General features: G+C 40.1%; 1 protein-coding gene across 4 annotated transcripts in view; it reads left to right on the forward strand.

Moving 5' to 3' along the window:
- The window catches only part of afmid (arylformamidase), a 50,412-nt gene that overhangs the window by 12,801 nt on the left and 12,604 nt on the right, over nt 1-25,007 (forward strand). For 3 of the 4 annotated variants that reach the window (XM_069929988.1, XM_069929987.1, XM_069929989.1), the window contains 6 exons: nt 3,593-3,641; nt 12,150-12,235; nt 14,222-14,294; nt 15,653-15,750; nt 17,422-17,500; nt 22,260-22,395. In XM_069929988.1, coding sequence (XP_069786089.1) covers nt 3,593-3,641; nt 12,150-12,235; nt 14,222-14,294; nt 15,653-15,750; nt 17,422-17,500; nt 22,260-22,395 — 521 coding nt within the window. The remainder of the gene's footprint in view (nt 1-3,592; nt 3,642-12,149; nt 12,236-14,221; nt 14,295-15,652; nt 15,751-17,421; nt 17,501-22,259; nt 22,396-25,007) is intronic. The other variant, XM_069929991.1, reaches the window with a different exon arrangement.

Here is a 25,007-nt window from a genome sequence, read left to right on the forward strand (position 1 = left end):
CAAAGAATGGTGGGTACCTGGAATGCATTGCTGGGGGTGGTTGTGGAGGCCTAGTACAATAGGGTAATTCAATTAGATGGGCACATGGATGTAATTTAAAAAAAAGGTTCTGTGTTTGAGGAAGGAATGAATGAGACTGTAGGATTCAATAGATCGGCAGAGCATTTCGAATTGAAGGACTTGGACTGTGCTGTATGTTCTTTTCCCTATTCTGAATACAAATTAAGTTTTGGTCAGTAGAATACATAAAACTGATGATGGAAATCATTTAATTGTCTTGTTTTAGTCATTAAAAGGTTTATCAGTTAAATTATTTAAACCTATTTCAGTTATACTATTGTAGTTAGTGTATCCTAGGTACCTGTATGGATGCAGCAATAAGAATTTTGGTTCATCTATACATTGTATTTATGTAAATGATAATAAACTCTTATTAAATATTCTTCAAATTCTATCTAGCAGAAATAAGAAAGACTCACAAATCCAAGTTGGCTGGTTGGTGATTTTTCATTTCTGTCACCATGAGTGCATTACATCGAAAAAGAGTATTGACCTGGTTCAGATTTTAAAGGTCCGAGTGGTTAAATTAATTACATTCTGTTGGTGCGGCATGTAACACACTGAGTTCATTAAATAAGGCAAGAAGCAAACAACACTTCTCTCAAGCAAACTATGAATTCTTGTCAATGTGACTAGTATGACAATCCTGTCCCTTCTCTGGAAGAAACTTAGCTATGGAAATGCTGGAGAGTTTTTCCTGTGTACAACAGTACTCATTTTCAAGTCAAAGTTAGAACAGTTCCTTTCTTGCAATAACATCAGTCCAAAAATTCAGATAAATTGTGTTTGAGGTGATGATCAAATCCACTCTTAGAATAGGTAAAGAGGCAATGAAACATCCAGCGACAACCACATGATGAAAAGTGAATCTGGATCAGATTTTTGACAGTGAATCAGTGCTAGCCTTGTCTAGAATTATCTACTGAACATCGTTTTAAACATCTTGCATGTACTGCATATTCAATATGCAATCGAAGTGCAATAATATTTCACTAAATAATATAGAAGAGTTTGTTAAAGTGTAATGACATTTGAGGAGCTTATTTTCCATGTTAAAAACTCACAAATAAGGCTTTAAGAAGCCGGAAAGGAAATATTAGATAAATTGGTTGCAAAACAAGCATCCTGCTGCTAAGTAACCAGCTATAATGAAATATTTTATTGACTTAGTGGTGGAAGTGGAGAGCCAACAGGAAATGCCCTCCACCCCCAGCCTATAAATCATGTAAAAGATGTCCATAAGTTTGTGTATGTTCAATGTGAGTTTACTGCCATGTATATAAGTAAAATGTGCAGATTCCCCTGAAGTTTGTACAAAGAGGTGCAAAAAGATAGGCCACGTACAATAATAAAAAATTAAATGACCAGAAATGGAAGACCAAAAAAAAGATAATAAATACAAAAATACAGGTAAATAAATATTCCAATTTGCAGTTAGAGCAAGAAAAAAGTGACGTTTCAGTAGTGCAGACAGGGTAGTTTATGGTTAGGGTTAAAGTCGCGCAGGGAGGTTCAAGTGTCTGATATCTATTGGATAAAAACTGTTCTTGAACGTAGATACTGTTCTTGAACCTGGATTTAAATATGACCATTTCAAAATTTTCATATTAAAATTCTGGCTTATGCTCTTGATCAGACCCTCCAACAGCTGTTAAACTGAGCAGAGGCAGAATCAGGTTTATTGTCATGAACGAGTCACAAAAATTGTTGTTTTGCAGCAAAACAAGGTGCAAAATGACTACAGTATTAATTGCAATCCTGTAAATACAAGACTTAACAAAATAAATAACTAGTGTAAAAAAAAGAGAACAATGGAAGAATTCAGCCACTGAAGTTGGAATTTGAGTGCCAAACCCATCGGGACCATTGCCTGAAGAGGGCGCACAAAATCAGTGAACCGGTGCGGACTCGAAAGGCCAACGTGGCCTGTTTCCGCTCCGTAAATGGTTATATGGTTATGGTTAAGTGAGGTGATGTCTATAGGTTGATTGTCCGTTCAGAAATCTGGCGGAAGAGGAGGAAGAAGCTGTTTTTGTAGTGTTGAATGGGTGTCTTTGGACTCCTCTACTTTCTTGATGGTAGCGATGAGAAGAAGGCATGACCTGACTGATAGAAGCTGCATTCTTGAGGCATCGCCTCTTAAAGATGTCCTTTAATGGAGTGCAAACTAATGTCTGTGATGGCACTGGCTGAGTTTACAACCCTCTGTTCCTCTCCTGTGCATTGACACCTCTATTCCAGACAGTGATGCAACCAATCAGAATGCTCTCCTGCTAACTCCACGAGGAGGACTGGTTTGTGTTCTCCTGATTTTCTTTTCCTGGTTCACAATCCATTCCTTCCTTTTGTTGATGTCGTGTGCAAGCTTATTGCTGTGCACAAGGTTGTTGTTGGAACTAACCATGGAACACGAAACTACTTTTAATATTGGATATTAAAGCAATATTATACAGTTTCAGAATGGAAGGTTGAACGGAGTAGTTACCCTAAACTATCAAGTGGAGATCACTGTGATTAATTCTTTCATAGGTTTAAGAAAGCTGATGATATCCTGAGCCTGATGAAGCCTAAGCATTTGGCCCAGTTTGGCTGAAGGAGTTGTGAAATCTGATCATTGGAGAAGACTGAGCTAATACCAGTAAAATGCAGCCAAAAATCCAGGAAGACTTTAACTGTACTGATTCATTTCCTTTTCACAAATGACTTCAACATCAGTGTTCACAGTTACATCAGTCTTTACAAAATCAACTGGATGTGGCTAAGATCAGTTTCTCTCAAACATTGTTTGCAAAGAATAGAAAACGTCCACAAATATGAACACCTTAAATTCAGATCAACTCAGAATCTGAACTTCTCGAAAACTCTCGCATGAAATCCAGAACTCGCAAGAATCCAGACTTCTTGAAAACTCTCGCCTTCTGCGTCCATCGTGTGTGTAATGCATTACATGCATGCTTGAATGCATTACATACATGCGTACATTACGTGAGTGCATGCATTGCACAAGCATCACAGCTATGCTGCCTAAGAATCAGGAAAATCCAAAAATTCAGGCCGAACTGTTCCCTGAGCAGTCCAGATTTGAGGACTTGTACTGTAATAGTGAAAAGTGTTTCATGCTTTCCATTAAAGCATGGAACTACGAGACAGGGTTTTGGCTATCATTACCATTATAATCTGTGTTATTCATAGACCCTAAAGCAGAGAAAGGCTGGGGAATCACCTAAAGCACTGGTTTCCTGGATTAGCTGCAATTTTTGGGTTGGACCTCCTGCCCACATTCTTGTTCCAAAATGTAAGTTGAGGGAAAAGAAGACAAAAGCAAATCATTATAATAAAATGTTAATGGTCAAGTTAATCTTAATGTATCAGCAAACTAAAATTGCACCTGCTGCAATGTGTGTGCAAATACAAATGTTCTGACATTGCAATTTAATATTATTAAATCGTTTGTAATGTTCATCTTGATACATAAAGATTACAGGACTGGATAAAATAGGCCCCTAACTCTAATTTTCTTTTATAATTGCAGCTCCAACACTGCTCATCTATTTTCACGGAGGATACTGGCAGATGCTGAGGTGAGTTCTAAGGACAGAACTGAACTATTGTAAACACAAGCTCTTCCAAGGTATCTTATTGCTTGGTCATTTCCAATGGCCTGCAGGAAAACTTTCTTTTCTGTTATCTTTTAACATAGAACTTAGAAAAAATTATAGCCCTTCAGCCCATGATGTTGTGCCGACTTATATATACCCAAAAAAATTAATTCCTCCCTACCTTATAATCCTTGATTTTTCTTTCATCCATATGCCTATCTAAGAGTCTCATAAATGCCCCTATTGTTCCAGCCCAAGGCATTCTAGGCACTTACAACTCTCTGTGTAACTCCCTGGATGGCACGGTTGGTGTAGCAGGTAGCGCAACGCCTTTATAGCACCAGCGATTGAGACCAGAGTTTGAATTCTGTGCTGTCTGTAAGGAGTTTGTTCATTCTTCCCGTGTCTGCATGGGTTTTCCCCAAGGGGTCTGATTTTCCTCAAATCGTACTGGGTAAATTGGATGGCACAGACTCATAGACCGAAACGGCCTGTTACTGTGCTGTATGTCTAAATTTAAAATTTAATCTTAAAAAACATCCTGATGTCTCAGATGAACCTTCCTCCTTTCACTTTGTTTAGATGTCCTCTGGTGTTTGATTTTCCTGCCCTCGGGAAAAAGGTGCTGGCTGTCTGTTTTATTGACGTCTCTCATAATCTTGTAGATTTCATCCTTCTTCACTCCAAAGAGAGAAGCCCCAGCTCCTGCTAACTTTACCTCATAAGATATATTTTCCAATCCAGGCATCATCTTGGTAAATATCCACTGGACCCTCTGCATAGCTTCCAATCCTTCCTATAATGAGATGTCCAGAACAGAACACAATTTTTAAAGTGTAGTTTCACCAGAGATTTATGGAGCTGCATCATCACCTCATGACTATTGAACTCAATCTTCTGATTAATACCCTGGTTACCATAGGCTTTCTTAACTATCCCATTAATCTGCACAGTGACCTTGAAAGATCTATGGATTTGGACTCTGTTCTTCCACACTGTTGAGTATCCTACCATTAACCATGTACTCTGGCTTCAAGGTTGACTTTCCAAAATGCATCACTTCACACTTATCTGGGTTGAACTCCATCTACCACTTTTCCTCCCAACTTGATAACCTTCAACACTATCTACAACTCCTTCAACCTCCGTATCATCCTCTAATTTACTGACCCATCCTCTACTTCTTTGTCTGAGTCATTTCTAAAAATTACAAAGAGTAGGGGGTCACAGTACAGATCCCTGTGTAACTCCGCTAGTCACTGTCCTCCAAGCAGAAACCTTCCCATCCACTACTACTCTCTGCTTTCTACAAGCAAGCCGAGGTTCCATGGATCCCATGCCTCATGACTTTCTGAACGTAACTCTCATGGGAGACCTTGTCAAATGCCTTACTAAAATACATATACATCTCATCTACTGCCCTACCTTTACAATATATTTTGTTACCGCCTCAAAAAACGTAATTAGGCTTTTGAGGCATGACATTCCCCTCATAAAGCCATGTTAACTATCCCTGAGTAGACTGTACTTCTCCAAATGCTCATAAATCCTGTCCTTGAGAATCCTCTCCTATAGTTTGTTCACTTCTGATGTAAGACTCACTGGTTTATAATTCCCAGGATTCTCCCTATACCTTTTTTAAACATGGGGACCACATTTGCCATTCTCCAATCCTCTGGCACTTCTCCTGAGGCCAAGGAGGATGCAAAGATCATCGCCAGAGCCCCAGCAATCTCTTCCCTCCCTTCCCATAGCAACCCAGGGTATATTTTGTCCAGTCCCGGGGACATCAATCTACTGTTTTGAAGAAGATCCAGCACTCCCTCTTTCTTAATCTCAACATGGTCCAGCATATAATCTTGTTCTATTCTGACCCCACCTTGACCAAGTTCCTTTAGTCTGGGAAAAGGACCTCCCCAAACTCCTCTGCCTCCAGACACGTTGCCTCCTTTATCCTTAAGCAGCCCTACCTTCACTCTCATCATCATGCAGTTCTTAACATATGCATAGAACACCATATGGTTTTCCTTAATCCTACCTGCCCTAGGCCTTCTCATGCCCCCTTCTAGCCTAAGTCCTTTTTAAAATTCCTTTATGGCTACCATATAACTCTCATGAGCCCTTCCTGTTTTTTGCTTCCTAAATGTAATGTATGCTTCCTTCTTCCTAACTAGCTGCCTTACCTGTTTGGTCAACCAAGATTTCCTTTTCTTTCTTTTCCCTGCTTCAATGACCTTGAGAGATCTATGGATTTGGACTCTGTTCTTCCATGAAAATGGTCCCTAAACATCCTCCGCATTTCTTCTGTGCTTTCTCCTGAGAACGCCTGTTCCCAATTTACTCTTCTTAGTTCGTGCCTCATCCCTTCATAATGACACCTTCCCCAATTAAACATTTCCATTTTGTCTGCTTTTATCCTTGTCCTTAGCTATGCTAAAGCTGAGGGCGTTGTGGTCACTCTCAAGAGGTCTGTCATCTGACCAGGTTCATTACCTAGTACTAGATCCAGTGTGGCCTCTCCTCTAGTCAGATGGTCCAAATACCGTGCCAGGAATCCTTCTTGGACATATCTGACAAATTCTGACCCATCTATCCCTTGCGGTAAGGAGATGCCAGTCAATACTTGGGAAGTTGAAATCTTCCATAACAACTACCCTGAAATTTCTGAACTATTCCAAAATCTGCCTACTTACCTGTTCTTCAGTGTTTTGGTGGCCTACAGGCTACTCCTAATACAGTGATTGCTCCCTTCCTATTTCTGACTTCCACCCACAACAACTCAGAAGACATTGCCTCCACAGCAAGCTCCCTTTCTACAGCTGTGCAAGAGATGATATACCTTGAAGAAGGGGTCAGGCCTGAAACGTCGTTAATATATCTCTGCCCCCTATGGACACTACAAGATCGACTGAGTTCTTCCAGCATCGCTGTGTTTTTAACTACAATCATAGCTTGTACTACAATGTACAGACTTAAGTGTTTTATACATTTATTTGTGCTGGGTTGTCATCAACTGGACCTTTGCTGCTTTAAACAATTAGAAGAACAACATAAGAGATACTGGTGTCCAAGTGCAAACTGTTGCAGATGCTTGACCTTTGAGATAAAGAAAATAAACTGCCGAAAAGCAGCTCAGGCTGGATCCGGAGAGAAAGAACCTGTCGTGTCAATGATCTTTCATGAGATGTGTGAAGAGTTATAGTTAAGAAAAACAAACAGGTTTTAAGCTGAAGATTCTTTATCCTTTCTCAGCAATATAAAACTTGTCCCTACCCAAGCAGGGTGAAATAATGCCACTGCTAAGACCCTACCGCCTTGGGGGCCCTTTATGGGAAACGACTCACAAGATGCGCCTGCTGAAATTTCTAATCCAAAGGAGGTGATGGTCATAAACCCATAAATGTGACTTGTAACCTGAGCTCTCTGGACTTCTTGCTCCAGTGGAGATACCAGAAATTGAGAGAGTTTTTTCTTTACCATCTGACAATGTACTGTTTAATAGCCTATCTCAAGACCACATGGACTATCTTCTTTCACAGGATGTTGACAAAATTCAGTGAACTACATACTGGACAACCTACACCCTAAACTCAGTTAAATTTTAACAGTCTCTCTTTCTCTTTGGCTTGGCTTCGTGGACGAAGATTTATGGAGGGGTAATGTCCACGTCAGCTGCAGGCTCGTTTGTGGCTGACAAGTCCGATGCGGGACAGGCAGACACGGTTGCAGCGGTTGCAAGGGAAAATTGGTGGGTTGGGGTTGGGTGTTAGGTTTTTCCTCCTTTGTCTTTCGCCAGTGAGGTGGGCTCTGCGGTCTTCTTCAAAGGAGGTTGCTGCCCGCCGAACTGTGAGGCGCCAAGGTGCACGATTTGAGGCGATATCAGCCCACTGGCGGTGGTCAATGGGGCAGGCACCAAGAGATTTCTTTAAGCAGTCCTTGTACCTCTTCTTTGGTGCACCTCTGTCACGGTGGCCAGTGGAGAGCTCGCCATATAACACGATCTTGGGAAGGCGATGGTCCTCCATTCTGGAGACGAGACCTACCCAGCGCAGTTGGATCTTCAGCAGCGTGGATTCGATGCTGTCGGCCTCTGGCATCTCGAGTACTTCAATGTTAGGGATGAAGTCGCTCCAATGAATGTTGAGGATGGTGCGGAGACAACGCTGGTGGAAGCGTTCTAGGAGCCGTAGGTGATGCCGGTAGAGGACCCATGATTCGTAGCCAAACAGGAGTGTGGGTATGACAACGGCTCTGTATACGCTAATCTTTGTGAGGTTTTTCAGTTGGTTGTTTTTCCAGACTCTTTTGTGTAGTCTTCCAAAGGCGCTATTTGCCTTGGCGAGTCTGTTGTCTATCTCTTTGTCAATCCTTGCATCTGATGAAATGGTGCAGCCGAGATAGGTAAACTGGTTGACCGTTTTGAGTTTTGTGAGCCTGATGGAGATGTGGGGGGGCTGGTAGTCATGGTGGGGAGCTGGCTGATGGAGGACCTCAGTTTTCTTCAGGCTGACTTCCAGGCCAAACATTTTGGCAGTTTCCGCAAAACAGGACGTCAAGCGCTGAAGAGCTGGCTCTGAATGGGCAACTAAAGCGGCATCGTCAGCCAGCAATATTCCACCCACAATATTAAACGCTGAAGAATTTGGGGAATATACTATTTCAAATGTTATAAACAGTATCTCCTGACTGCAATACAAATACAGAAGCTATTTATAAAGCATATTACATGAAGCAATAACAATGAAATTGAAACCTAACCTTTGAGCTTATGTTTCCATACATGTACGGGTATTAGGAATTAATATTTTCCATCATTACTGGAAAATGTCTGTGGTACAAACTTCTATCACAATCCCTTTTACACTCTTTGATATCTGACCACTGTATAAAACACTATAGAAAAAGAGAAATGTTCATCTCCAAGGGGAAAAAAATAGTAAAACATTGCAGATTTATTGGCACATGGGTGATGGTGGTTTTCCATTTGAGTTTATTCAGTCAAACAGTAAAAATAATAAATAGAGAAGGAACACATTAATCCTTAAAATTAAAAGAAGTCAAGGGGAGAAGGGCTTTTACATGGGGGTGTAACCATAGCAGCCAGATCATCTCTGCCATTTGGGTTGAATAAGATACAGTAATCTTGATTATTTCTTCAGCCAATTTATTTGCCACATCATCAAATCAGTCTCCATTTTGTATAGGGATTAGGTCAGATTTTTTCCCCTCAGTCTGACTGAAGCTCTCGCCTTCTAAGAGTCATTGACTAAGTTGCAAAAGTAACAGCCTCAATGAAATGAGTGTAGATGATGAATGATACTTGACTGTTACAATTATTTTGTGGGAGAGGACATCCTGATGTCTGGTGATCAGGATTTCTGACCTTTATTTCCAGTTTTCCTGCACTGAGATACCAATTCCAGTTCCAACATTATTGAAACTCACTAAGATCAAATTAGTGAAAGCAGAACAAAGATCAGATGTCGTCCTTCCCTGATCTGTATTTCCAACTTGTCTTTGTTTCAACTGTTGACGGATCTCAGGTCAGTGCACAGCTCTTCCAAAATGCCCTGTTCGAATGTCTTGAATAAGCCTTGGATTCCTCATTAGAAGTGTAATATTGGAGGTAGATGGTGGCAAACTCAAGTTTCAAGTTTATTATTATCTGATTGTACAAGAACAACCCAAAGTTACAGCATTTTCCAGTCTTCAGAGCAAAAAATGCAAACAACCAGACATAACACTCATACAGACAAACAATACATATGCAGTATATAATATAAAAAAAATAAATATTTTTGATATATAGAATGAGCAGTTCACTGCTCATGGGAAGAAGCTGCTTCACAGCTTAGGGTTTCTGGTTATGAAACTTCTGTATCTCTTTCCTGATGGGAGTAGCTGAAAGATGCTGTGTACAGGGTGGTAGGGGTCCTCAACAATTTTTCACACCTTTTTCAGATCACATTAATGGGGAGGGTGGGGGGGGGTGGAGGGAATCCCCAGTGATGATCCTCTCTGCTGCTCTTATGGTCCTTTGGATTGACCTCCAATTCAATACTCTTTAACAACCATTTCACATTGTGATGCAGCCAGCCAGGATGCTGTTGATAGAGATCCTGTAGAAAGTTGACAGGATGGTGGCCAGTAGCCTTGCCCGCTTCAGTCTTTTCTCAGGGACTGCAGTCACTGTTGCACCTTCCTGACAAGTGAGGAGATGTCATGGGTCCACGATAGGTCTCTTCTTAACTGGACTCCAAACAACCTGGTGCACTCTACTCTCCCCTACTGAGTTATTAATGTTATTAATATGTACTGGGGGGTGGTCTTTCCTGGTCCTCCTGAAGTCCAAAATCATCTCTTTTGTCTTGTCCATGTGAGATTCAGGTGGTTACTCTCACACCCTATCATGAGATTTTCATCTATTCAATTACATTGAAATGTATACTTTGAGCTCACAATGCATTTTATTGTAGATTTCAGATTAGCTATGTCACAGTGTAGTGTTATCAATCACATAATTAATTGTACAAAACATTGAAATGTGAAGACACTGTAAATAAAGTAAAAATACAATGCATTCTCCAACTGGCATTAACATTGACTTCTCCGGTTTCTGCCATCCCACTTCCCATTCTCCCTCTCTTTCCCTTCCCTCCAGCTCTCCACCCCTCCCATTTACAGAGCCATCCCTCCTCCCTGTTTGCTGGAGTGCCCTCACTTATCCACCTGCTATCTCCTGCCTGTGGCTCCTTGCTCTTCCCCCTGCCCTCCCCCCCCCCCCACCACCCCACACCATTCTGCCTACATTTTGCTCACACCTTGAAGGACTCAAGCCCAAACATTGGTTATATATCTTTTCTACATAAAATACACTGTTTGACCTGCTGAGTTTCTCCAGCATTGTTTTTACCTGGTTCATTGTGTTTTTACCTGGTTCATTATATTTGATGTCATGAGAAATCCACTGAAGTCAGACGCAGCAATTGCCAAGTTTATGGAGGAATAAATGGGGAGGATCATGCGGACTTTTGCCAGTAGACATTTGTCAGTTATTAATGGCACATAAATATATAAAATCCTTTTAAATCAAAATAATCGAAAAACCTTTGCCTTTCACCTTGCCCCATAAATGCAACAGATAGTGAAAAGTGATTAAAATCAGAGACAACTTTAAGGGGAATGGTCACCTCCACAATTTAATATAAAGAATTTTGGCTTGAAACATCAACCATTCCCACCCCCCACCCCTCCACTGCCCTTTCTTCAGCAGATTGTGTTCAACTTCAGATTCCAAAATCTTCAGTCTCCTGTGTGTCTCCTCCACAGTTTTGCTGACTTTATTCGTTGTTAATAGCATTTCATAGATAACATTTCTCCAGTCTAGAGTGTGTGGAACCTGAGGCCTTAGTCTCAAAATAAGGGCAATCAAAACGAGAGTTGAAAAGAAATGTCTTTAAATAGAGAATAGTGAATCTTTGGAATTCTCAATCCTAATGGACAGTGAAGGCGTCAGCAGGTATTTAAAAACCCACAGAAATGCTGGAGTAACTTAGCCAGTCTCGCAGCACTAATTGGAGGTAAAGATATATTACTGATGTTTCAGGCCTGAGCCCAAAGCATTGGCAATATATCTTTACCTCCTATGGATGCTGTGAGACTGGGTATTTTTCTGTATGTTTACTACAATCACAGCGTCTGCAGACTTTTGTGTTTCACTCAGTATGCATTTAGATATTAAGAGGTTAGTGGAGGAAGGTGACGCTGAGGTTAAAGTTAGACCACAATCTCATTAGGGGTGCTTAAACAAAAAGTCTGCAGATACCAAAGCACAAAAGTGTTGGAGAAAGTCAGAAAGTCATGTAGCATCCCTGGGAAGCAATAGGCAGTTGACATTCCAGGCTGGAGTCCTTCATTAGGGACTGCTTTCCACGGATGCCACATGACTTGCAGAGTCCCTCCAGCACTTTTGTGTCTTCTATCACAATCTTATTCCACAGCAGAGTGGATAAAATGTGCAATTTGTTTTATACTGCTTCTATTTCCAATGTTTTTGTATTTTAATGTTCTGCCCTTGACCTCCTCCATTTTGGAGGGAGCAGTTTTGGAGAGGGAGGGTACTGTTGGGTAGTTAAGGTAACTGCAGAGCACCTTGTATAAGTGTTTTCTCAATCTCTTGTCCTGATCACAGTTAATCGATCTTTTGATCATTCCTGACAACTTAGGGTCAATTAGAACATTTAAAATGAATTTTTCCATTATGTAATTATTTTAATGAATAAGAACATCAGATATTAGTTTGTACTATTGTGGTGGCCTATCCAAATCTCCAGGGCTTCAAAATTAAAGTGGTATACAGCTGATGGGTCTTTAGTCTAGATTGAATAGAACCAAAGATTGTAGATGGTATATTGTGAACATTATATTCCTAGTTAGCTAATACCAAATGTACATAATACATTTAATTAAATTTACATCTTTTATTTGCAGCAAGGATATGTCTGGGTTCATGGTACCTCCTCTGATTGAAGCTGGAGTAACTGTTGTTGTTGTTGACTATGTTCTTGCACCAAAAGGTAGGTGCAATTCCCTAAACTTTGCCACCAAGCATGAAATTCCCATTCTATTTTCTTTTAATTTTCATGCTCTAAGTCTTTAAACTTTTATCTCTCCACATTTTGCTCATAAAATAAAACCATTTTTGAAGAGTGTTGGCGATAGCTGAAGCCAGAGGTGATAAAGGCATTGGTGTGCTGTTCAATGAGGTGGATATAACGTATTACATGACGGAAGTATCTGCAGATACTTGAACAGCACACCAATGCCTTTATCACCTCTGGTAAAAAAAATAAACAGATCTGTCGGTTTTTCCAATGTTAAGTTGTAACAGACGTTTTCTCATCTGACTCACAGCAAAACAGCCTAAGGCTCTTCACAGGGATGTCACCCGACACAATATGATACCAGAGATAAACAAGAAAATCTGCAGATGCTGGGGTCCACTGCAGTACTCCAAAGTGCTGCATTAACTCAACAGGTCACATGTGCTGCATGGACTGTTAAGTTTCTCCAGCATGTTTGTGTACTTGCACCATGTGATACCAAGCCACAAGATCAAACAGTAATGCAGAATGATCAACAGTGCAACTCTGAGAATTATTACAGACACCTATGTATTTATAATACCTGAAACTACTTAAGAAGGTGTCCTGTCTACCTTGGAAAAAAGTAAATATCATTCATGAAGCTGTTTTTTGTAGACATCAACTTCAGAAGTTATTGTCATGAACAGCATCTCAGGGCAAACATTTCTATAAGCCACATTTCAAATTAAATAAAATAGTACAAGAAAAAGAAAAAGACAAGGTGAGGCAGGGTCTATGGTTCACTGTTCTGATGGCAGAGGGGAAAAACGCTGTCTTTGTACTGCTGGGTGCTCATCTCAGGTCCTCTACCTTCTTCCTGATGGTGGCAAAGTGAAGAGGGCATGGCCTGGGTGGTAGGTGTTCTTAAGGATAAAGGATGCTTTCTTAAGACACCTCCTGTTTTAGATATCCTCGATGGAGTAAAAACTGGTGCCCATGATGTCACAGACTGAATTACAAACCCTCTGGAATTTTTCCTGTTCTGAGCATTGGCACCTCCATACCAGACAGTGAAACAAACAGACAGGATGCTCTCCATGGTACATCTGTAGAAGTTTATCAAGAGTCTTTAGTGACAGACCAAATCTCCTCAAACTCCTCACAAAGTATAGCTGTTGGTGACTCTTCTTCGTGATTGCATCCACATGGAGGCTCCAGGACAAATCCTCGGAGATGTTGACACCCAGGTATTTTAAGTTCTTGACCCTCTCCACTGCTGACTCCTCAAGGAGGACTGGTTTGTGTGTCCTGTTTTCCTCCTAAAGTCCACAAGCATCTCCTTGGTTTTTCTAAGTGCAAGGCTCTTGTTGTGTTATCACTCAACTCACTGAATTATCTCCCTCTTTATTGCCATCTGTAATTCTGCCAGCAACCGCGATTGGCAAATTTTCCACTAGCATTTGAATTGTGCCTTGCCGTGCAATCATGGATGTAGATTGAGTAGAGCAGTACCTAATCCATCTTTGAGGTGCATCTATGTTGATCGTCAGTGAGGAAAAGATGTGTTTCCAATTTGTACCAACGATGGTCTTCTTTCGTTAGACTAAGTTGTTCATCATTCCTGTTCATTGTTTAACTTTAAACAACTCCTTGTCTGTAAGATCATCTTTAGCTTAAAACAAATGAAATTTTTTTTGCTCTACTTTAAAACCTGTAATTACAAAAATAAAATTAAGACTTTTCTTTCGCAGATGCACAAATATGCCGGAGAAACTCAGCAAGTCACACAACATCCATAGGAAGTAAAGGGTAACAGATATTTTGTGCCTGGGCTCTTCATCAGGTAAGGCCCCAGGCCTAAAACATTGGTTCTTTCTTTGCTTCCTATGGATGCTGTGTGACCTAGTGAATACCTTCCAGCACATTTGTGCATCTGCAGACTTACTTTTTGAAAACTTTCCCCTCTTTCTTTTTCAGGTAACATGGACACAATTGTTTCTCAGGTCCGGCGCAGTGTGGCCTACATTGTGCAGCAGTATTCTGCTGTGAGGTGAGATCTAATAGAATGTTACCTAAAACTTCATAGCCACAAGCTTGAAAATAAGAGGAGGGGATCCAAGGTAGTTGGCAATGGTGGGAAGTGATGTTCCACAAGAATCAGTGCTCAGACCATTGAGTTCTTATGCAGAATTGATTTGGACTTAGAAGACTGGGAAAATCCATGAAAGCATTAACAAATATGCAGAATAAATGTGCAATTTAAAGTGTAAATTAACTTCAATACAGTTGAACATTATTGATAGGAAGAATATAAAAGACCAGGTTCTGCTTGGAAATGTCTAAATCAGGTCAGGAAACACAGAGGAAGCAAGTCACAGAAAATAGTGACACGAGTTAGTAAGGCCATACATAACAAATATCAGGGGTCCTTACAAGGATTAGAACTGAAAATCAGATACATTAATTGAAAATGTTAACAATTTTAATTATACAGCACAGTAGAAGCCCATTGTGGCCATTGAAACCTATGTCGCCCAATTACACCCAATGAAACTACCAACCCCATACATTTTTGAAAAATGTACAAAGTCCTTACAGACTGCCCTGGATCTACACTAGGGTTGTTGATGCTATAACAGCATCGCCCTAATTGTTATACTAATCTTGTCACCCGCAATGCTGTTATGTTGAACTTCAATACTCCACCTTACAAAAGGATGTAGAGACCCTGGAAACGGTGCAATATGATTGGATTGAATTGTTGAGGTTACACCTTAAAATTTGGAGGTTACCCTTATCAAAAGTAATTGAGCAAGTTGGGGTTCTTTTCCCCAGTGAAGAGTGCTGATCTAATAGAGATCAATATGAAAATAGGATGAATTAATGAAGAAAATTAATTATAAACGAATGAATTATAAATGAATGTTAAGTTAACATTTTATAATTGCAAGGAATGAGTTTAAGAAGATGTCATTTCTTTTATTATGGCTTTTTACATTGTGAAGCATGTGGTGAAACTGGAAAGGGGAGAAGTTATGGATAACTCTTTCTACTGAAGAGTTGCTTGGTTACTAGGAGTAAAGGTGAAGGGATACCAAGCTCTCTGCATCAATTCCCACTAAAATGTATGTAGAATATTTAAATAGTAAAATTACTGTTTGATATTTTCTATTTAAAAGGAACACTTGACAAGAATTCAATATAACTATCCAATCCAATAAAAATTGCAGAGCAAAGCACACTGCAGAGCTTGACAGTTGGCAGAGAAACAAACTTTATTTCTGGAGGGAAAATAGAAGTTTCACAGCATTCTGATACAGTTTTAATGTACAAGAAGGGAGGCGAAGAATTTAAATTTATAGGTGTCTCGCAGAAGATTTCAAGTCTTCTCCTTTGAATATTTTTCAGCGGTGTTTACATCTGCGGACATTCTGCTGGTGCACATTTAGGTGCCATGGTGCTGTGCACAGACTGGTCAGAGTACAATGTAATACCCAAAATAAAAGGCAAGATTTGAATTATTTTACTGAATTTCCATGTTTTTTTTTAAACTGTCAGTTATTTCAGTAACAATAACAGAAGGGTTTTCACAAACCAAATTTCATTTTGTCACCACTTGGAAATACTGTGAAGTTCCTTCATTAGTTTTTTTTTCATGTTCCTTAATAAACATAATTTGTGGCTTTCAAATAGATATTTTTGGACATCAAGCGGAGTTACATCAGTGCTGGGGATGGAATATGTTTATTTCTATTTCGTGTATCCTATGTCAGCAATAAGCTTTATCTGGTCAAATAGATACTGGGATATGCTTCAAACTTTGGTTTATTTCTGGAAAGAATAGCACTAACTTTAAAAAGTGACACTAACATAATGTACTTTAAACTGAATAAAAAGTTAAAGTGAGCAAAAAAAAAAAAAAATCACAATACTGGAGAAACTCAGCAGCTCAAACAGCGAACTTAATGTAGCAAAGATTAAGATACATAATCGACGTTTCGGGCTTGAGCCCTTCATCAAGGTCTGAGCAAAATGTAGGCTAGTGCCGGGCTCAAACCCGAAATGTTGGTTATGCATTTTTATATTTGCTATATAAATCAGAATCGAATTTATTGTTATGAACAAGTCATGAAATTTGGTGTTTTGTGGCAGCGTCATAGAGCAAGCATTCATATAATAACCATCTTACGTTACTATAAAATAAAAAAATAAAATAGTACTGCATGAAAAGTAGGCAACGTCTTTGGTTCATTGATTATTCAGGAATCTGATGGGAGCGGGGAAGAAGCTGTCCTTGTGCATTGCGTGCTCGTCTTTAGGCTCCTGTACCTTTTCCCTGATGGTAGCAGAGTAAAGAGGGTGTGGCCTGGGTGGTGAGGATAGACGTTGCTTTTTTAAGACACTGTCTCATATAGATGGCCTCAATGGAGTGAAGTCTGGAGCCTGTGATGTCACAGGCCAAGTTAACAACCCTCCGGAGTTTATTCTTGTCCTGAGAATTGGCGCCTCCGTACCAGGCAGTGATGCAACCAGCCAGAATGCTCTCCACGGTACCACTGTAGTATTTTCAAGAGTACGCTAGAGTGAAACACGGAAGTCTGCAGATGCTGTGATTGTAATAAAAACACAGAAGATGCTAGAGGAACTCAGTCGGTCTTGCAGCGTCCACAGGAGGTAATGACATCTTATCGATGTTTAACTTGAAGAAGGGCTCAGGCCAGAAACATCAGTAAAATATCTTTACCTCCTTTGGACGCTGCGAGACCGGCTGAGTTCCTCCAGCATTTACTCTGTGTTTTTAATGTTAAGTACACAGTTTGACCTGCTGAGTTTCCCCAGCATTGTGTTTTCACTTCAATTACGGTGTCTGGATACTTCATGTTTTTCATCAGAAAGTGTACAATGGGTATGCTTTTGTGGTACAGACGCAATTATTGTGCAAAACACAAAACTTTTTAAAAATTTATTTATTTTTTTATTATTTTTAAAAAAAAATTTTTTAAGCGGTTACTCCCCCAAAATATTGGGTGTGTGCAAAACACAATACATGCAATCTTTCATTATTTATGTAATTGACTAAGATTTTTGGATGCATGAAGGATATAAATGTTTCAATAATATGGCATTAGGATATTGTCCGATGGAAAAGTACAGAAACGTGTTTAATATCTCCACAGGTGCTTTGCTTGTCAGTGGAATTTACGACCTCCGTCCAATTGTCCACACCAGTGTCAATGATCTTCTTCAGATGACTGAGTATGTTTGCTGAGTGATCACCGTTAGTAAAACTGATAACATTTACAGTTGACAAGTCAACAATTTCGCAACTGAATTCCCTGTTTGTGTCTAATGAAATCGGTTCATGTAAAATTCATTTGTTCAATTTTTCCTGCTTCACACATAGTGGATAGGCCGATCCCATATTTAGCTTTCTGGACATTCCAATTTAATACAGAAGCTGTCCTTGTGCATTGTGCGCTCGTCTTTAGGCTCCTGTACCTTTTTCCTGATTCTATTATTTCCTTTTATATACTTTTGGAATATTTGTTATCACTGGTGAGTGCAGCTGGTGACCTGGCTTCTTGAACTGCTTCTGATGAGAGTACACTCACAGGGCGGCACGGTTAGTGTAGCAGTTAGCGTGAAGCTATTACAGTGCCTGGGTTCAAATCTGGCGCTGTCTGTAAGGAGTTTGCATGTTCTCCCCGTGTCTGTGTGGGTTTCCTCTGGGCACTCCAGTTTCCTCCACCCTCCAAACAAAAACATAGGTGTGTTTGCAGGTTAATTGGGTGACATGGGCTTGTGGGCTAGAAGGACCTGTTTATTGTGCTGTAGATCTAAATTTAAATTTTAAAAATACTGTCAGGGTTTCTGGGCTTTAGATCCAGAGATGATGAAATAATGGCAATGTATTTCCAAGGCAGGATGAGGGAACATCCAGGTGATGGTGTTTCCATGTGCTGAAGCCTTTGTCCCTCTTGGTGTGAGAAGTACAATAAAACTCCTGGTATCAAGCACCTATGTGGATTGGTAGATTATGGATTAGCAATTTTTCTGGTTGCTTGAGACTCACTCTTGCAATGCCTAACTAATATACCAGAATTAAGAATAAACAGTTTATTACTTTAATTATGTAAAGTTTATTTTAATGAGGTAATCCCCATAACTTACAAAATTTATATTTAAATTTAAACTCTGGTCGCTGGTGCTGTAACAGCATTGCGTTAATCACTACGCTATCTGTGCCACCATCATAATCAATTCCCCCTTCTCCAAGTTTGCAGATACTTAATAATATATTAAGAAAGACTTTTATAAAGCAGGGATAAGGAAACACTTTAAGATAGTCACCCCAATGGCAAGAGGCATCAACCAGATCTTCATCTTGGGTGACGCCATTTTATTTAAACAGCTGCTACAAACAAAGCACAAACAAGTCTCTCTGCTGTCTGAATATTTGCTCCAATCTTTACCAAAGGTTTATGTGTTATTTCAGAGAACATTTACTCTTACAATTTAAAATTTTTAATTAAATTTTTTACTTATGTATATTTATTTTTGTTTATTTTCCTCGATTTTTTTGCCGGTTGCCTATTGCTTGAATTCTGGATAACAAGGTTTTACTGTAGTATGTTTATGCAATGCTGTCGGAATGGCTCAGGTAAATAATTTCAGTGCATTTTGTAGCCAGGTTCTCACTGCAGGTGGAGGGAATTGATGATTAGATTGTTCCCAATTGATTGGCCTATTTGTCCCAACTGGTGTTCAGCTTCTTGCGTGTCATTGAAGCTACTCTCTTTCAAGCCAATGGAGAGTATTCCATTATACTTGTGACCTGCACCTGTAGATGATGGAAAAGCTTTGAGGTGTCAGAAAGTGAGTAATTAGCTGCCCCAGAACCACAAACCATCTGGCCCAATCATGAAGCTACAGTATGTGGGTTGAACCAATTGACGTTAGAATAGAGTGCAGTACAGCACAAGGCAGACGTGTCTTTACCGAACATTACTTTGGCTTGGCTTCGCGGACGAAGATTTATGGAGGGGGTAAAAAGTCCACATCAGCTGCAGGCTCGTTTGTGGCTGACCAGTCCGATGCGGGACAGGCAGACACGATTGCAGCGGTTGCAAGGGAAAATTGGTTGGTTGGGGTTGGGTGTTTTTCCTCCTTTGCCTTTTGTCAGTGAGGTGGGCTCTGCGGTCTTCTTCAAAGGAGGTTGCTGCCTGCCAAACTGTGAGGCGCCAAGATGCACGGTTTGAGGCGTTATCAGCCCACTGGCGGTGGTCAATGTGGCAGGCACCAAGAGATTTCTTTAGGCAGTCCTTGTACCTTTTCTTTGGTGCACCTCTGTCATGGTGGCCAGTGGAGAGCTCGTCATATAACACGATCTTGGGAAGGCGATGGTCCTCCATTCTGGAGATGTGACCCATCCAGCGCAGCTGGATCTTCAGCAGCGTGGACTCGATGCTGTCGACCTCTGCCATCTCGAGTACTTCGACGTTAGGGGTGTAAGCGCTCCAATGGATGTTGAGGATGGAGCGGAGACAACGCTGGTGGAAGCGTTCTAGGAGCCGTAGGTGGTGCCGGTAGAGGACCCATGATTCGGAGCCGAACAGGAGTGTGGGTATGACAACGGCTCTGTATACGCTTATCTTTGTGAGGTTTTTCAGTTGGTTGTTTTTCCAGACTCTTTTGTGTAGTCTTCCAAAGGCGCTATTTGCCTTGGCGAGTCTGTTGTCTATCTCATTGTCGATCCTTGCATCTGATGAAATGGTGCAGCCGAGATAGGTAAACATAAACATTACCGAACATAATGCCAAATCAAACCAACTGCTGTTACACCTGATATACTGTATACCCTTCCATCCTCTTCATATTCATGGGCCTATCTAGAAGCATCTTAAATGCAACTATGTGTGCTTCCACCACTATTCCTGGCACCTAGCACTCTTTGTGTAAAATAGTTGGCCCACATATCTCCTCACCTCACCAGCATGGTTAGTGTAGGGGTGGCATAATTAGCATAGGGGTTAGCTCACAGCGCCAGCGAACAGGGATTGAATCCTGTAAGGAGGGGCCTGTAAGGAGTTTATATGTTCTCCCCATGTCTGCATGGGTTTCCTCTGGATGCTCTAATTTCCTCCCACCCTTTAAAACATACAGGGGTTGTAGGGTGTAATTGGGCAACGTGGGCCAGAAGGGTCTGTTACCGTGCTGAATGTCTAAATTAAAAATTAAATTACATGCATATCCTCTAGTGATGCTTTTATCCTGAGAAAAGTTTCTGAATGTCCAGTCTATTAGTCCCTCACATGACTTTATATATCTCTACTTGATCTCCTGTCGGTCTCACAGTCTCGGGATAAAACAATCTCTCTCCATAACTCATCTTTCACTGCAGGCAACATCCTGGTTAACCTCTCCTTAGATTAATAAAGGTGTTCAACAATTAATGGTGGAGAACTCAACAATGGTCATGTTACTGAATGTCAAGAGTAAGTTCTTCTCCCTCTTGATGGTGATGATCATTGCCTGCCACTTGTGGTGAGAATCTTCCTTTCTGCTTATCAGCCCATGTCTGAATTTTGTCCGGATCTTGATGAAGGCAACCACAGACAACTTCATTTGCTGAATGGTTCAAAATGAAATTGATCATTGCCTAATTATGAGAGCCTTCACATTTCTTAAGATGTAATGAACCAGCTGAAATTGATTGGGCAGAGGACAGGATATCTTGGGACTGGTATGATTGACCTTTACTACTAAACCTATGCTCTGTACCAGCTATGAATGCCCCTGGTATCTTTACCTCTTGAGGTTCCCCGACTTAAATTTTACCAGTGCTCCTTCATGGCACACTCCGTCAAACACTGCTTTGATGTACAGGGCAGTCATTCTCAGATCATCTCTAGAATTAGCTGTGATGAGGCTCACAGCTAAGTGGTCCTGGTGAAACCCAAACATGCCATCAATGAATGGGTTCATAAGTTTTCCTTGATAGCTCTATTGTTTATAAATTTCATTGATTTGCTAATCATAGAGAGTTAACTAAATGGGCAGTAATTAGGTAGATTAGATTTGTCCTGCATGTTCTACACAGAACTATCTGAGCATTTTTGCACATTGTCAGGCCAACGCCATTATTGTAACCAAACTGGATTATATTGATGAGAGGTGCAGCTAGTTCTGGATGGCTGGAGTTCAGAACTAGAGACAGATGAACAAAAACCATCCATTTGTAACAGGGATGTTGAGAAATTTCTTCAACCAGAGGATGGTGAATCTGTGGAAGTGGACGGATTTAAGGTGGAGGTTGATAGATTCTTGTTTAGTAAAGGCACCAAAGGTGATGGGGGGAAGGCATAAAAATGGAGTTGAAAAGAGGAATACATTAGTCATGATTTGAATGGTGGAGCAGACTTTATGGGCTGAATGGCCTAATTCTTCTATCTCTCATGGTTTTGTGTCTGGTTCTATCATCTTTGGTGTACCTAGTGCTGTCAGACATTTTTAAAATATTGATATCCTGTGACATTGGAGGACCTCAGAAGAAAGCTAAGACAGATTATGTATTCAGTGCTTCTGGCTAAACATTGATAGTAAACGATTTACCACTAACATACTGAATCACTTTGAGAATGTGGATGTTCTAACTGCCTTCTCCGGCTAGTTGTTTCATTGCCCACTGTTATGTAGAATATCATGTTTACTTTATTTTTAAAGGCTTGAAATAAATTACAATTTTAAGTAAATAGGCTGAAATTTGCCCCATAATAAAATATTCAATTTTCTCTCTGTATTAAATGCACTGTATATTTTAAATGATAAGATTTTCATTTGTGTTTTGAACTGAAAGGGAAATGAAGAATTAATGGATGACTAACTTACTTGGTTAGAAATTCCAATGTCATCTTCTTTGCATAGGTGAAGATCATGTGATTGTGATTTTCATAAAATGATTAACTCTTCCTTTCTGATCAATATTTGATGGTCCAAATGATTTATTTTGTCACAGGAGTGATGCAATGCGAAACAGCCCCTTGGAGCTTGTAAATAACATGAAAGGACTGGACAGGAATTCTGAGATTGTGGTCGCAGTAGCCCAGTATGATTCAACTGAATTTAGGAAACAATCTCAGGAATATTACCAGGTATATTTTAGCTTCATTTAGAGTATACAATTTTATATTCTATTTCACTTCCATTGGTCTTATTTTACCATCTCATGTGTCATTCATGCAGATTTTAAAAATGCGGACCATCTTTAAAATCAGTCTGCAGAAGCAGTAGACCTATCCAAAGATGCTTAGTTCTCCAAGTAGCAGATCAAAGCAGAATTTAAAATATGGTAAAAATGTTACTTTTATGGAAGTTAATATTTAAGATTCAAAATTATCCTTTTGGTCAAAGTTAATAGGCTTTGGGGTTTCCATCTGGATTGTGAATGTAAATTCATAAATGATTTCTTGAGAATATACTATTACAGAGTTCTGTGTTGTGTATTGGCCTATGTGTTGTGTGGTTTTATGTTAAAAAGTGACAGTTTGCCTTAGAGAGCCAAGGTGAAGGTGGACTGCTGAGAGAGTAGGAGATGGACTGAGCATGTGCAGAAAATGATCTTAAAATTTCTGGACTTGGACAATAAACCACCACTGGGGGTGCTGTGGAGTGGAAGGAGACCCAGAGCATGAGTCATGGTCTGGGGAACAGTTTAGAATGTTGGGATTTCAAAAAGGATGAACATTCTGAAGGCAGCCAGAAGGATCCGGACCAAGCTAGTGGTTCCTCTCTCTGCAAGCAACACAAGATAACTTCAAATTTTGTGCTCTCTCTCAAAGATCTTTTGGCTTCAGTTTACCAAACAAACTGAATTTTGTTTATGATCTTTGCTTCGGTTGAGATCGAAGTTTTGTGAGTCTTGTGTCTAAGTTTTACTGTGGGCTGGTTGGAAATATAATTTAGACTTTAATTACATATGTTATATTTAGGCTGGGGAACTTATTAGTTTTACATTGTTATAGAAATTTGCATAGTAACCAGTGGGCATTGTTATAAAAGGGAGGATTTTGAATTAAAGTTTGAAGGTGAATTTTTTTTGTTAATAAAGTAATTGTTCATCTTTACCCCTATGAGATATGCCTTCTTTGTGGTTGCTGGTTTGATCTTGTAACATAATTTGGGGGAATCATCCGGGATCAAACCAATTTGGAAGCTTTAGTGCTTAGTTATCAGTCGTCTGAGTTTGACTCAACTTCCAGCTTGAAATTAAAAATAAACGGTGAGTGTATAAATCGCCAGCAGAAAAACCAGCAACTATGAATATTGACCAGTTCTTAGTTAACCCGTCAGTGGTTAATTTAAAAATGGCTAAGAAGTCAGAACTGATGGTTATAGTTGGCAAGTTAAAACTTCTTACAGTAAGAACTGGGATGAAAAAAAAAAGGAAATTGCCCAAAAGATTAGTAAGCACTATGTAGGAAAGGGGGTATTTGAAGAAGCTGCATTAGAACAGTTTCCAAAGGAGAAAACTTCACAGGAAGCAGTAAGGCAGGCAGAAAGGGAAGAGAGAGAGGAAAATAGAGAGGCAGAAAGGAAAGCTGAACGGGAAGCAATAAGGCAGGCAGAAATAGAGGAAAGAGCAGCTGCAAGGGAGGAGAGAGAGAAAGAATATTGAGGCAGACCCTAACCCAAGGAGAGGGAGAAGCCCAAAACCCACGTGCTGGTCAGGAGGAGAGGTTTCTGGTCAATAGAGAAGTGAGGTTAGTTCCTCCATTTGAGGAAGCTGAAAGAGACCAGTATTTTCAGCATTTTGAGAAAGTAGCTGTAAATTTAAAATGGCCACCAGACCAGTGGTCACTCCTGCTACAAAGTGTTCTTAAAGGGAGAGCCCAACGGGTGTATTCGTGTCTCATGGTACAACAAGCAGCTGATTACAAATTTGTAAAGCAGGCTATATTCCAATCTTAAGAACTAGCCCAAGAGGCTTATAGACAAAAGTTCAGGAGTTTAAAAAAAGCAGCAACCCAATCTTACCTGGATTTTGCTTACAGGAAGGTTGTGTGTTTTGATCGGAGGTGTGCCGCAATGAAAGTAGAAAATAACTTTGATTTATTGAGGGAAATCATTCTGATTGAGGAGATTAAAAATTGTGTTCCTGATGATATTCAAGTGTACTTGGCAGAGAAAAATTTAAAAACTTGGCAAGAATTGGCTAAATTCTCAGAGGAATATACTTTAACCCACGAGTGGACACCAGGGAAAACCTTTCAAAGGAATATTGCTGATAATCCAAGTAGAATAGAAAGAAAATCTAGAAATGAGGTTAAGGGAAGAGAGGAAGAGAAATGGGTGAAGGAAAACATTTTGAGTGTTATTTGCCACTATTGTAAGAAACCAGGGCACATAATAGCAAATTGTCCTGTACTGAAAAGGAAGAAAGAGAAAGGGGTGGTACCAACTGCCTGTGTTCAGAGTGAGAAAGTTAGGGATATTTTTAAACCATTCATGACTGAAGGTTTCATTTCGGTTAAATAAGGATCCAATCAAGTGCCAGTTAAAATCCTGCGGGATACTGGAGCAGCCCAATCGCTTGTATTAAGCAATGTTTTGAATTTTGGTGAGGAGACCGATACTGGAGATGTGAATTTAATTAAAGGCATTGGTGGTGAAGCAGAGCCTATACCTTTGCATAGAATAGTGATGAAATCAGACTTAGTTAATGGCCCGGTTACGATAGGGAGAAGATCAAGTCTGCCGGTGGATG

Source organism: Narcine bancroftii, chromosome 3, assembly GCF_036971445.1.
Source record: "Narcine bancroftii isolate sNarBan1 chromosome 3, sNarBan1.hap1, whole genome shotgun sequence".
Lineage (NCBI taxonomy): Eukaryota > Metazoa > Chordata > Chondrichthyes > Torpediniformes > Narcinidae > Narcine > Narcine bancroftii.